Source organism: Zingiber officinale, chromosome 5A, assembly GCF_018446385.1.
Source record: "Zingiber officinale cultivar Zhangliang chromosome 5A, Zo_v1.1, whole genome shotgun sequence".
NCBI classification, from domain to species: domain Eukaryota; kingdom Viridiplantae; phylum Streptophyta; class Magnoliopsida; order Zingiberales; family Zingiberaceae; genus Zingiber; species Zingiber officinale.
Genome location: NC_055994.1, coordinates 140,356,968 through 140,371,166, shown reverse-complemented (window position 1 = coordinate 140,371,166; position 14,199 = coordinate 140,356,968). Strand labels below are relative to the sequence as shown.

General features: G+C 37.9%; 3 protein-coding genes across 5 annotated transcripts; 1 reads left to right on the top strand and 2 right to left on the bottom strand.

The window, feature by feature from the left end:
- Positions 1-1,373: 1,373 nt before the first annotated feature.
- On the bottom strand, positions 1,374-4,101 carry LOC121982125 (exocyst complex component SEC15B-like). Its single transcript, XM_042535038.1, has one exon. It carries the CDS (start codon positions 4,060-4,062, stop codon positions 1,576-1,578), a length of 2,487 nt encoding a protein of 828 aa, XP_042390972.1. The 5' UTR covers positions 4,063-4,101; the 3' UTR covers positions 1,374-1,575.
- Positions 4,102-4,878: 777 nt separating this feature from the next.
- Positions 4,879-10,166, bottom strand: LOC121982124 (agamous-like MADS-box protein AGL65). Of its 3 annotated transcripts, none has more exons than XM_042535037.1 (12): positions 9,995-10,166; positions 9,576-9,889; positions 8,515-8,574; positions 8,409-8,427; positions 8,216-8,280; positions 8,120-8,135; positions 7,747-7,808; positions 6,505-6,601; positions 6,274-6,318; positions 6,061-6,188; positions 5,343-5,700; positions 4,879-5,157 (listed from the first exon to the last, which is right to left on the bottom strand). In XM_042535037.1, the coding sequence occupies exons 2-12, from the start codon at positions 9,758-9,760 to the stop codon at positions 5,149-5,151; spliced, it is 1,044 nt and encodes a 347-aa protein (XP_042390971.1). In that variant the 5' UTR covers positions 9,761-9,889; positions 9,995-10,166; the 3' UTR covers positions 4,879-5,148. The 3 variants fall into 3 exon arrangements, with proteins under 3 accessions (XP_042390971.1, XP_042390969.1, XP_042390970.1); XM_042535035.1 differs by having other exon boundaries at positions 9,576-9,876; XM_042535036.1 differs by having other exon boundaries at positions 9,576-9,834.
- A 2,128-nt stretch (positions 10,167-12,294) lies between these two features.
- LOC121982123 (uncharacterized protein DDB_G0271670-like) lies at positions 12,295-13,834 on the top strand. The gene has a single exon (XM_042535034.1). It carries the CDS (start codon positions 12,406-12,408, stop codon positions 13,513-13,515), a length of 1,110 nt encoding a protein of 369 aa, XP_042390968.1. The 5' UTR covers positions 12,295-12,405; the 3' UTR covers positions 13,516-13,834.
- Positions 13,835-14,199: the final 365 nt, after the last annotated feature.

The window sequence follows — 14,199 nt, the reverse complement described above, 5'->3', positions numbered from 1 at the left end:
ATTTGCATTCAGAGATGCAACATGGAATTGAGAACCCAAAGTGTTTTTTACAAAATGCATTTTATACCTCAACCTCAATGCACTTTGGGTTCTGCATGGTAAAGAAAGATTGTGTTTTTCTCAATAGAAGTTAAAGTTAACTTGCAAAACCATTTTAGTTATGGTAAAGAAAAAGGCACTGTATCATAGTAAAATTATGATATGAGAATTTGAAGAGTTGATTACATATAGTATATTTATGCCAATAAAAATACCTTAAAAATAAAGTAATGTCAAATTACAGTTTTACCCTACAAATTAATATTTAATATTAAAACTACTTCCATAATTTAAAAGTTTGTTTATGTATTGATTAAATTTAATATATTACATTAACAATTAAATCCAAGCAAATTTACTAAAATTATTAAAATTAATAAAGGTATTCTGTAGGAAAAATGATAATACTAAATTATTAAAACCTATGAAGAGGATACTAATTTTGACTAGTGAAGTGCCAAATTTTGTAAGACAATGATAAACATAAAAGAGAAAAGTCATTGTAATACAAAGTAATAATGAAATTAACTAGATACGTAAATTTCAAAATTTTAAAGAAGTATAGTTCTTTTTTATTATATTTGTTCTACTTAAAGTTTACAAAATTTAAGTACATATTTACATAGGATAAAGTTGGTCAACAACACTTAAAGTTGTGATTATCAAATATTACTGCTTCCACTTTTTTCTAAATAAATTCACCAATAGGACTTCTGAAATGGGAATGCAATAGCAAAACCATCACAAACTATTTTCTACACCTGTTAGAAATTCTCAACTAAATTGTGTCTTGTTTTTTCGAACTAAATTGAGGGTCACAATCTTTCCTACTTAAACTTGCAAACCAGTTTAATGGATGAAAGAAATGCGGGAGATAAGGGAAAGTGATACAAAAATGTACATGAATAATGGAGGTCTGTATGTAATTTTATGTCTCTCTCCCTTTCCGGACTTCTATCCAAGTAAATAAGGCTTTAATGTTCTCATCAAGGTCCAGAATCTAGATTCCACAATAATAATAGCTTCATTAAGCCTCATAAACAATTAACTAACACAACTTTCAATCTAGCACTTAGGATATCATGATTTAGGATTGACATAATATTGCCAACAGAACAATAAATATTATCCACAAAGTAACTATTTTCTTTAAAGGATTCAGTATCAATTAAAACATGGATTACATCATGACATTACACACAACAACTGTTTTTGTTGACAAAGAAATATTCTCAAAAAAAGTTCAACTTAGAAAAGCAATCTACCAAACATTTCAAAAACAAATCTAAAAAAAACATTGCAATTTGCATTATAAACATATTAGTAGGTCATCATGAATCAAAATCAAATGTCTATTAAAACAAAGTATCATGTTTACAACTAGAGATACATCTAGACGACAAGAATTTGATGACTTTTATGAATCATAGTAATGCTAGGATCTAAGCAAGGAAATAAACCATACTGTAATTCACACAAAACCACACAGGCAAAAGGGTAGATAAGAAACATGTTTTACTTTACTGTTGAACTGGATCAGCTTGCATCCTTAAGCCTTTTTATTAGGGCATCCAATGATTTTTGTTTTGGGTTCTGCTTTGCCCCTCTTGTACCAAAAGTTCCAAATAGTCGATCCGATGATTCCCTGAACTTCTCTGTTATTGTAACCACCTTCTTGTAGTCAAGCTTGTTATAACTCCTTTCTCTGATCACTGCGTTAAGAAAATTCTCTGGGTTATTGCTCATGAGCAAATTAACCAACTGTCTAGCTTCTAATAATGCAAGCTTCAACTCATTTGCACTGGAATCATCAGAATCGTAAAACACATGAGATTGATTCTCAGTAAACGACTCAAACATCTTCAGATCTATATCAATTCCTATCACGGCATTTGAATTAAATCTCTTAACAGTATCACTCATGAAAAGACCAATGATCTTGTCACATATATGGCTCAAAACCCCCTGAAGGACCCTCCATAGAACATTGATAGGCAATATCTGCTGTGCGGTAGAGACCAATGTCTCAAGGTATATGATCACCTCATTAGTATACTCATTCCCATTTGGTGGTGGGCTCTCTCCCAGCCAACTAATGCTGTCTGTCAGCATCATGAAATCATCAATCTTATTCCTCAGCAGCCCCAGAAGGAGACGTTCAGTTGCATCACGAGATTTCTTCAATGGGAACTCCCTCCTTCCCTTCTCTGCATTACGTAATGGAATGCCTGAGAGCTGGGCAGCATGCCGAAACAAGAATTCACAGGCCCTTTCCAAGACAGCCATATTGGCAGCCACCTGCATTGCCTGGGAAACACCAAGCCCGCCAGAGTCAATAAGCCGAACAATGGAGCCGTCGACAACCTCAATAAGGAGTCGCTCAAGGTACTTTTTGACAATAGGATAGATGTCAAGCTGCCCTCCATGGGACATGAAGCTGACAGAGTCCTCAATGAAGGATCGAGAGATCCGGCAAAGATCTGGAACACTGGAGGAGAAGGGTGCGACATAGGGGAAGGCCGGAGTGATGTCGGATGTCTGGATCTGAAAGGAGAGGACGTTCATTGAGTACTCGTACTCCTTTTTCATTACCATTTGCGCAAACTTGTCTGCGTCAAGGGCCTCCGAAACCTGCCGGCGGCAATCAGAGAGGAGCAGATCATGGTATTTGTCCCGATGCTTGGAGAGAACGTTGAGGAGGGGGTCAACCGCATATCGATAGCGGTGGAGGGTGACGCCGAATAGGCTGACGTAGTCCTTGATGAGAAGGAGGTGGTTGGCCGTCTGCATCCGGGAGAATTGGTCCTCAAGCACAGACACCATCTTGTTGACGGCAGTCTCCCAGAGAGCATCAACGTCGGGTCTAGCGATGAGGCCACCGCCCGTGCGGAGGATTCGATCCTCTACTATGAAGAAGCCAGCAATCTGAGCGAAGAAGGTCTGGTGCGATTCGAGGAACGGGGTCAAAGAGGAGACTTGGAAGTCTGAGGTTAGCTGCAACTTGCGGTTCTCGAAATAGTACCTCCGGAATCGCTCCTCGAGGCTGAGGGTTTTGTGGATATGATAGGCTCGATAGAGAGGGGTGAGATCGAGACCCGGAGTACTGCCTTCCGAGGTTGCAGCAGCGGCTGCTGCTGCTGCGAGATCATCCGCATCGTCGCCGGCCCAATCATCATCCTCCTCAACTCGGAGGGAGTAGGTGTTATCACGGAGAGCAGGAGTGGGCGTGACAGAGCTGGATCGGAGGAGGCCCTGCTCCTCTGCTTGGCGCTGGCGAGCGCGTAGCTCCTCCTCGCGCTGGCGTGCGGCGGATGCGCGACCAATAGCGATCTGGCCTAGGTGGCGGCTCGCGACGCGGATCTGAACCATCCAATCAGAGAACTCCTTGGAGATCTTGCGCTCCGCATGGGCACGGACAGCGGGAATGAGGCGGAGAAGCATGCGTCGAATAGTGGGGTGAGTGGTGGAGGGGAGGTAGTCCCGCTCGGCGGCAGCGACGGCGCGCAGCGCAAGGTACAGATGGTCTGCTTCGAGATGCTCGTTGGCGCGGGCGAGGTGCGCGAAGAGACGACTGCAGAGCTGGGCGGCATCTAGGGCGGCGGAGAGATTGCCGGCGACAGCACGGGCCTCGAGGTAGGAATCGAGAGCAGCGAGGAGAGGGCCAGCGGCGGACTGGAGAGCGGTGTTTGAGTCATCCAGGGCCGATTTGAGCGAGTCGACATCCTTGAGAAGGGAGCGAAGATCGTCCACAGCGCGGATGAAATCCTGGTAGTGCGCCTTGCACACTTCCTCGATCTCAGACTCCTTCGACCGAGAGAAGTGTCGCAAGGAGGAAAGCAACGACTCCGGCCGTCCGGAGACGAACGCTCTGCGGACGAAGGGGCCCAAGTCCTCCCCGTTGCTGATCGCGGAGAACAGCTGCACCTGCTCCTGCCGCTCCGCCTCCGTCGCCCACCCTCCCCCGCCTCCGCCTCCTCCTCCCGCCACCATCGCCGAAGAATCCGGTGCCACCCTCCGCCGCATCGCTCGCCCACTTCTTCTCCGTGGATGAGAGAGAGAAATGGCGGACGGAGTAATTGCTTCGCTTGAAAGGAGGGGGGATGGAAATGGAAATAACCGCCCTAATTACCAAACTATCCTTGATCTCGTCTCGGTCAGGTTTACTGACCGATCTGTGGGGTCGAGTTGAAAGTAGCACTCCCCGTGACGACCAAACACCATACAGGTTTAGCATCCACTAAAAGATTGCCACTTCGTTTTCCCATCTCAGGGACAAGCCAGCTGGGACATGAGAAGGGGCGGAGAACCGTGTAGCCTCTTTACCATAATACTTTTAAGCTCCGTCGGCTGGCGTGTACCAGAAGGGCGGTGACGGGACTCGAGGGAGATTAGTAAGCTGAACAAACGGGAGAAGAGACGGTGGACGGAAGGGTTTGGTGCGACTTCATCAAAAATGCCTCATCGTATCGTGGGGTGGCAGCGCCAACTCACGCTGATTGTCTTTTATACTAAAAATTAAGGCATCTCATATTAAAAAGCTATCTTATTTTATTTTTCCTTCAAACTAAAAAGAAATAAATTTAACATGATCTTTAAAAAATCAATAGAAATATATTCATTGATAAAGAAAGAAAGACTTTCAAGTTAAAAAACAGGAGAGAGAGAGAGAAGAAAATTGAAAAATATATTGAGCTTATTTAATAATAATTTATTTTAAATTTGTGTATAAATTGTTAAAGGTTATTCATCATGAACCCGATTACTTTCTTAGTGTTACAATGAGTAAGTATACAAAATAAGTACATAAGAAAATTTACAAGAGGAGAAAACCTCCTGATCTACGTAGAACGAACTTAAACATAATGAAAGAGCAAATATATGTTTTTTTTTACAGGAGAGATGCTTAATTTTCCTAATAAAAATATACATGACAGTATATAATCCCACTTCGTATCATCTATTTTTCTAGGATCACGGCTTCTGTGAAGGAGATGGAGTCACCACAACTCAAAGCTTCATCTGTTTTCCGTTGCAACGAAGAGTAAAGAATTTGAGAATGAAATCTTGCAATACTAACAATACTGACAATGAGATGGGACTTCCTTCTGGTTATTGTTGCTGCAAAATGACATCAAAATACTGTAATTGTAAAATTTTGAGATTAAGAATGACTCAAAGAAGGTAATAATCGTGATTGGGACATCTCGATTCCTAATAATTTATGCGACTCTTGTTGTTACTTTATACTTCATTTATAGTGAACCAACTATGAGAGTAGAAGGTTATTGTTTCAGAACACTCACTTGGGTGTATGACCTCTCATCATAGATTGCAACTTCACAATTCCCAGATGTAGAAGCCCAATTTTGGAAGCTAGCATCATAACCTGGACCGGGTGTCTCGAAATGATTCACTTGATAATCAAGAGTGTGTTCCTGTAAACTATGATCTACCTCGGGCTTGAACATCCTTTCATTCAACAAAGTATGACCATACGTTTGGTAGTGGAATTGTGCTCCTAGTTGTAGCCTAAAACAAGCATTTGGGCTAAAACCATGGAGGGATTCATCCGGTACTAGTTCATTGGCCTCTGTTTGTTTATCTGTGTTGAAGTAAGCAGGATAATCTGGAAGACCTGTATCCGAGGAGCATCTTACATTCCTACAAGGAAAAATAACAATTCACAAATTGAGAATCATTTCATCGTCTTTCACAAGTACAAATCTTAAGACATCAAAATATATACCAACAACAACAACCAAACATTATCCACTAGGTGGGGTCGGCTAACATCAAAATATACAAATGAAAAAAAAATTAGGAATTCGATCATGAAGTCAGTCCTACTTTCCTACACTAAGATTCATTAGAAGTAAACAGAGTTTAGTTCTTGAACATGCACAAAGAATCAATGAGTTATATTTACAATGAAAGGATAAACTATGATCAAAACTATTGAAAATTCCAAACCTTACCTATAAATAAAGGATGATTTTAGAGTAAAACATATTATTTCCTCACCTCTGAGATATCAAATTAGCATCTTGTGGAAGCATTAATTGTTGACAATCAGTGTCATGCAACCATGACACTGATGAGGCTCCTTGTGCATAGCCTAGTCCCAATGGCAAATGCATGTCATTTTGGAACTGTATATATGAATAAGTATGCATCAATTACTTTCCATAGTGATGAAAAAGCAAAAAAAAAAAAAAGACAAAAAAACTAGTATACTTGGCCATTGCAATCTACAGAAATAAGTTGTTTCCCAAAATTTTCCTGTCAAGATGGAAAAAATAAAATAATTTTAGAATATGTTAAAATAAAATACGAAGCAACAATATTTTGGGTTGAGACTCAAGTGAGAAGTATTTGGCCAAGTTAATATGCAATAGACATGATAAAATATACTATGAGATGATGCATTTACTAGGCAATTGAAGTTGAGTTTAGATATTTTAGTACCTTATGTGCCTGAATTCGGTTTAGGGATTCCTTGAGTGATTGTTCCATAGCTCTAATATGGTCTATGTTATTAATCTTATCTGGATCTGCCCAACAACTGAAATAGAAAAGTAAGGTTGTAATTGTAAACTACTCTTGATCATAATCCATTAATAACAACAATATATGTGTTTTTGAAGTATTCAACATCATATCATGATTTTCTTATTGAATGAAACTTTGTTGACGTGGAAGATAAAGGGGGAAAAAGATGGCTAAAAGAGAAAATAAGATATGCAAAAGAAATCTATTATTTCTATATATATCAAATAGAAAAGCAATATTCCTACAAGTTAGTGTATTATTCACAAAACACACATGAAGAAATGGTTTTGTACAATACAAGGTATCTATTTTTCTTCTTCTTCTTATTTATTGGCATTAACTAATCCTCTTACAAATTACAATTGAGAGCCATTCTCATATTACCTAACTATGATTCTATGATTTATTTTCTTTTATGTAGTTATCCTGACCTTCTATTATTTTTTTACTAGTAGATATCTTATAAGCAAGATAAAACATTAATTAAATGACTAAACCACTCAAGAAGGGAGGTACTAGGTCAAGATTAATTTAGCCATATTATTTGTAATCTTCACAAAAAAATCAAACAATGTGGCTCCCTTAGGCATCCTTGACCTCCTCTCCCTTTGTTACATTCCCAACAACTATTGGGTTGGTTAGGACATACTAAAAAATAAACATCTTTCTAAACTCAAGGCTTCCAGTGGAAATCCAAGTGTCTATTCTTTAGTTGCATAACAAATCTTTCTTTAGTCTTCACTTATTTGTACACAATTATCCATGATTATGCATAATGACCACAACTAACAATGCTGTCTTTAGGATATTGGGTTGTCACACCACCTTCTTTATCATAAATCACACATTAACAAATAGTTGTTAAGTCATTATAATAACATAGCACAGTTAATGAATATATAAAAATGCCACAAGTAGAAAGATAAATTTGAAACCTCCCTTTGGGCAAGTTACAATCTAGCTGCCCAATTGTTTGATGTTATATGACAACTTATGTAACATGGTAGAACTATCTCTAGCATACAATTGCATATGAACTATGAATTATCACCATGAACAATCAAGGTACAACTTATTAAGACAAAAAGTAACTAATTGCTTTTGCAAGCCCTAATTTATGGAGGAAGGAGTATAGAAATTTTTTTAAAAAAATAGCACCTTAATCTTTTTTGTACTTCTAGTAATTGACCATGCAATGACCTCAAGTGATTTGTTAGATCCTGCATAAAGATATATCAAGGATCAGAAAGGTCTATTAAAAGGGATATTTTAGTATTTCCCCTTGAAGTTTAGACTAAGCCTCAATTTGACAAGTGAGTTTTAAGTGTCTCAATTTTCCATTAATCTTTAGTAAACTCAAACTAATTAGTTATACACCATTAATTACAATTCAAAATTGGATATGATTATGCATAAGATATATTTAAAATTTCAAGGTCAAATAGAAACCTAGACTAAACTTCAAAAAGGCTAAAATCAAAATTTACTCTATTTTTCAATGATGATGGAGGGATAAATTTCAATGTCATACCTCAATTGATTCTTCGCTGTAAGAAAAAATAAATTATGTTAGAACTAATCAAGGGCATTATGCAAAAAAAAAACATTATATAAACATAAACAATACCTTGGACCAAGGAACTCTTGGATATTGACATCATGGTCCAACTTCTTAAACGTTTTCTTAAGAGCCTAAAGAAAAGATAAAATTTTAAACTGTGCAAACAAATTAATTGTGTGAATTCAGTCTTCTCCAAAACAAAGATGGAATGATCATACTCATTTTTTGATGGTTAATGTAGAACGGTAAACAAACTTACTTCAAGGCTCTCTAATTTCCTATCAAATTAGGAAGAAAAAGGTTCTCATTGAAAAGTCATGGTAAGGAAGAAACATAAAGCAAAATCAATGAGAATAGATGCATACCTTTTTGCCCTTTCTTGTGGAGATACTTGAGCAAACCTTTCAATGACCTTCTCAATATTGCTAGTTGACAAAAAAAAAAAGAAGATAAAGTAAATGGTCTATAGAGTGGTTTAGATCACAATTTGTTCAAATATAGGCGAGGTTGAATAACATTAAAAAAAAAACATTCCTAAGTAGTTGCTATATAATATTACAAGTTAATGATAATTGTAAATTTTTAAAGTTAGTAAGGTAAGTTTGAAGGATCCTTTGTTGTAAAACAGTAAAAGTTAGTAAGAAGACCCATGGTAATTGGATCGCATGCATGCTGAGTCACAAACCACATGCCTCAACAAAAAAAAATAAAGATATCTTCATTAGTTGAACATAATTGAGAATCTAACATCATATTGATGATTGGTTAACCATTATAAAATTGAGAATGATTGAAGTCTTTTTTCACTCTTAAAAGTTAGGGTTTAATTTGTTAAAGTATGACCTGGATTTTGCAATTGACAAAATACAAACTAGAAAGAAGTCATTAAATATCATCAAAGGGGAGAATGCTAGCTAGCTTTTGAAGAGTGGTTGCCAAGCCAGGCTATTCATCCAAATATAAGTTTCATAGTATTTTTTTTTTTTTTAAAAAAAAGACATTAGGAGGGTTTAGCTTTGGGTATCTTGAGAGAAAACTAGCATGCGCCTTTTAGAAAACACTTAAAAGTAAGAAAAGATGATTATTTACAATTTCAAGTAACTAAAACATGAGAAGAATTTTTATGCTTGCTTAAGATGATCGCGAATAGATATAAATTTTAAAATACTTCATGTGATGAGATGAGACTATTTCCAATGATAAGAAATTCAATAACTTAACATTGAGGAGGAAAGGTCTACAATATCTTGGACATATTTCAGTAAAAATAAGGCTAGTTCCTTCCAGAGATAAATAAGCGCACAGAGATTCAATCCAATGATCTTGCCGTGAAAGGAACATATTTCAATTTAGTTAAATATTAGATCAACATTCTCAAATGCAAATGTAGCATGTAAATTGATCAAGGGGGGTAAGAAACATTTACCTACGATCTCCAACGCATATAGTAGCTTTTGAATTAGGCGCAAACATGATTAAAAGAAGATCGATGTCACACAAAATGGAGAGCTCCTTTGCCTTCTTTAGTATCCCCGCTTTCCTCTTCGAATAAGTGACCTGTCGACTACTGCTATTCTCCAACCTCTTTATCTTCAGTTTCACCCTTCCCATCGAATCGATCTTCCACGAAAAGTTGCAATCTTTCGGTCCCGATCCGAATAAACACTCGAGAGGAGGCAAAGTACCTTAAGGATCCGCGTGTGGGCGGATACCAACGAAGGGAGAAACTGAATCAAAAACCTTAAAAAGATTTCATTTCTCGGAGAAATAAAAAAATTAATAAAAGATATTGGAACAATAGCAAGTGCGTCAAAGGATCACGATTCATCAAAATTACAATCTTACCTCCTCTCCAGAATCAATCTTTTGGGGTATTAGTGCAAGCAAACCTAGAGATTGGATGGCAATCTAAGAAAGGAGAAGACGCGAAAAGTAAGAGGATAACGAATGTGAGAGGAGAGAGAAAGAGACGAAAGACCGAGAGAAAAGGGTCCGCGAGTCCGTCCAACCGAAGCTACTTCCTAGGAAATCTCTGTACCAAATCATCCACAATGGTTATGGTAGATCATATATTATATATTTAATTCTGTAACAAATCGAAAATACCGACATATTAATTGAGACAAATTGAATTTTTTTAACAAAATAGGATTATAAATATCATTTATTTGATATGATTTAGAATCAGAAAGAGATTCTTTTTGTTTAACTGAATTATTAGCGTATTTAATCAGAGAAGAAGAGACAAATAAAATAAATTAAATATTTGTAAAAAGATGTATTAAAAAACAAATACTACCATCCATACTAACCCACCTTAACCCATAAGTCGCACACCGTGACCGACAACGACCCTTCCGACGACATACGTCAATTACCCACGGAATATATTATTAATTCGGTTTGATTTTAATTTTTGAATTTTTTATTTAATTAAATCAAATAAATCAAAATAAAAAAATTCCTCCAGCCGCGGTGAGGCTTTTGTTCGTTACTCGAGCTTCGTGTTATGAATTACGTGTCCTCCAGCCGCCGCGTGATCTGGTGGGTTTCTCAAATGTAACTCGACACTGTTTCCAACCCAACGGCCGTTCTGTCTAGATCAACTTCCTGAATTGATGTGCATTAATTAGCAATTTAAGAGCAATATTAAAAGCAAAGTGGCATTTATTTTTTAAGAAAATCAATTTAATTCTAAAAATAAGATTAATCACATGGTAAAATGTGCTTTGCTCGTCCAGCACTCCTAATCTGTCCAGAAAAGACATGTTCGGACACAGCTAAATTTTAATCTCAAAATTTTATATAATAATACTCTATATCTTAAGGGAAAAAATAAGATTAATCAGGAACTACTTCAAATTGTAGATTAAAATATGTGGTATTCCATGAAAATAATTGTAATTATAATAGTATTTATTTATTATTTTTTAATGAATATAAGTATTCTAATTTTAAAAGTAATCTATGAGTAAACTAAAAAAAAACTAGCATTTAAAAAACAAATAATGAACTAACACTAAATTTGGACAATCATTAGGACTATAAACAAGTCGAGTCGAATTTTGGGGTGTTCAAGCTTGTTTGATAAGATAACCAAGTCGAGCCGAGTCGAACTTAAAATGAACCAAGCTTTTGAAATGAGTGTTCAAGCTTAGTTTCATTTATTTTTTATGAGCTTGAGCTTTCTTGAAACTTGGCTTGAGCTTGGTTCGTTTAAATATTATCATGCTCTCAATTCAAATTTGGCTTGAGCTTGGTTCGAGCTTGACTTGAGTTTGATTCGTTTAGATGTTATCAAACTCTCAATTCAAGCTTGTTTGATTGTTTGAAACTTTTAATTGTTTGATTGGTTATTAAGATTGATAATTTAAATTTATTTATTTTATTTTATTGTTTATTTAGCATATTGAAAAGAATTTTATTAATAAATATAGTTCGTGAACAACATTCACGAACAATGTTCACGAACGTTAATGAGCTGAACACATATGTGTTCAAGCTTGTTTGTTTAGCTTTGACGAGCTATTCAAGCTTGTTTATTTAATTAATCTAATGTATATTGAACGAACATAATCAAATTCTTACCAAATCGAACACCAAACTTGTTCACGAACGCTTGATTCATTTACAATCCTAACGATCATTTGGTCACATAAAATTTTTTTATTGATTAATAGAGTAAATATAAATTTTTTTTATTGATTAATAGGGCAAATTAAGCTCATAACGGACCATTTAAAAGCATAATATCACGTTATTGTATATTTTATTTAAAGAAATTTTTTTTATAAATGCATAGAAGATCGAATCTTAAATACTTTGTGACAATTTGACTCACAGTATAAAAATACTAGAAATTTTTTAATAATCTTTAAAATTATTTTCAATATAAAAAATATTAACTTAATTTAATTTTAAGTTTTACTGAAATTAATTATTAAAAAGCTAAATTTTTAATTAAATAGTACAATATTATTTTTTTATTAAAACATACGCGTATTCATTTTAACATTCACATTTACCTGATATTATATTTATTTTATATATATATATTAAATAAATATATATATATATATTTTTAACATTCAAAGAATTAGATGTTGGCATGTGATCCATATTTATTATAACATTTGAATATTATAGTATAACATCCACACGTTACTATAGTGCTCTGCGAAGAGGACTTGAAAACCCCATCCCCGCCCTGCTGCTCCAGGATTTGCTTGTCGGAACTCTCTCTTCTACGCCCCACTATGGAGCTCCAAAGCCCTAGCCATGGCGACGAGTTCGAGAGCGCCTGCTCGACCCCCTTTGCCAGTGCGCCATCCAGTCCCGGTCGCGGTGGTTCGTCCTCCGCCATCGCGGGATTCTTCTTCTTTAGCGCCCCGTCTAGCCCAATGCACTACGTCCTCTCTTCCGCGACCTCTCCCTGTTCTCCTGAGGACTCCCCTTTCGATCCTGCTTCCGGTGAGTTTTCCTTCGAGTTCGAATTCTCCTCCCGCTACCACCCAAACTCCACTGCCGCCTCTGCCGACGAACTGTTCCTCAACGGTCAGATCCGGCCGATGAAACTGTCTTCCCACCTCCAGCGCCCGCAGTCCCTCGCACCACTCCCAGATCTCGGGGCCGAGGAGGATGAGAACGCGGAGGATGACGCGCGGGGCAGCCGTGAGGCGGTGGATATCGAGGTACGCGGACGGGATCTGAAGTTCCGGAGTAGGTCCGTGCATCGGAGGGCCAGATCAATGTCGCCGCTGAGGAATCTTCCGTTTCGCTGGTGGCAGCATGGCAAGGGAAGGGAGGAGTGGGGTGAAGAAAGCGAGAAGACTCCAGATCCGAAGCAGATCGAAGCAGAGGAAGTTCCGGCACCTCCCGTTTCGGCGTCCTCCCGTTCCTCGTCCTCTTCGTCAACGTCGTCGTCTTCCTCTTCAGGGCGGATCTCAAAGCGGTGGATCTCTCTCAAGGATTTCCTCCACCGTAGCAAAAGCGAAGCGAGCGGCCAGGGGAAAAAGTTCTGGAATGGGATATCCTTTTCGTCCTCCAAAGCCAGGGAGAAGCCCGTGGCGCACTCAGAGCCAGAAACGAATCCGCAGCCAGCTACCTCCACGTCAAAGCGAGAGGAGGGGTTTCAGCCTCCGCCGTCGCAACAGAGGCCAATGAACGGTACGGGGAGGCGGCGGAGGACAGTTCCGTCGGCTCACGAGCGGCTTTACACGGCGAACCGGGCGCAGGCGGAGGAAATGAGACGGAGAACCTTCCTCCCTTACCGGCAGGACCTCCTCGGCTGCCTATGGTTTAGCTCCAGGAGTTACGGTGCCATTAATAGCTTCGCCCGTTCCCTCAACTCCGTGTCCTCGAGGTAACTCGTTGGTTCTTACTACCCCCAAATACCCCCCAAAAAACGGTGTTCCGTATGGTACATATCTTGTGATTGTTGCTGTATTTCCTAAATCCTTCAAGTTTCAGTGCAACCAGCCAATTCCGCGAGGATTTCTTGTCGTCTGTTTGGTTTTGTGTATTTTATCATTACCTTGTTCATTACTTGCTTTAATTGATCAACTGCAACACGGCTTTGCTTCTGCGTTGTAAAACAAAAGTTGCAGAATAGTTACTGAATGAACCAGTGTTATTTGTCATGTCATTTGTTCTTCCAGGGGTAAAGACGGTGGTGTTTGTGATTAACTCTATTTATGATGTGCTTACTCACTGTCTCCAGATCATTGATTGTTAGGCTTTGCTTCTCTTATTGATTAACCAAGCTGACTGCACACTTCTGTATAACACTCCAATGGACTTTTGCTTTCGCCTATTATTTAGCTTAAGCTATTGATTGTTCAACCATATGGTACAAGTGTCAATTTAGAGATCAGTTTGTGCATCCTTCAGCCAAATGTACACGAACAGGAGTCAAATCAACTGCTCAACTTGATGCTAACGTTGGTGACAGAACCAATCCGAAGCTTATCAAGTTTGGTGAAATGCTAGGTGGCTTCTTCAGTCCCATACTAGCGTGTTCTATTATCATGCACGCACATGATCCGTTCAGG

What these genes read in the sequence shown, in the direction of transcription:
- LOC121982125 (XM_042535038.1), bottom strand. Translation starts at nt 4,062, where the DNA reads ATGCGGCGGAGGGTGGCACCGGATTCTTCGGCGATGGTGGCGGGAGGA.
- LOC121982124 (XM_042535037.1), bottom strand. Translation starts at nt 9,760, where the DNA reads ATGGGAAGGGTGAAACTGAAGATAAAGAGGTTGGAGAATAGCAGTAGT. An exon ending in ACCGAATTCAGGCACATAAG is followed by an intron (nt 6,319 to 6,504) that starts GTACTAAAATAT and finishes CCATCTTGACAG; the next exon opens with GAAAATTTTGGGAAACAACT. An exon ending in CTGTAGATTGCAATGGCCAA is followed by an intron (nt 6,189 to 6,273) that starts GTATACTAGTTT and finishes TCATATATACAG; the next exon opens with TTCCAAAATGACATGCATTT.
- LOC121982123 (XM_042535034.1), top strand. Translation starts at nt 12,406, where the DNA reads ATGGAGCTCCAAAGCCCTAGCCATGGCGACGAGTTCGAGAGCGCCTGC.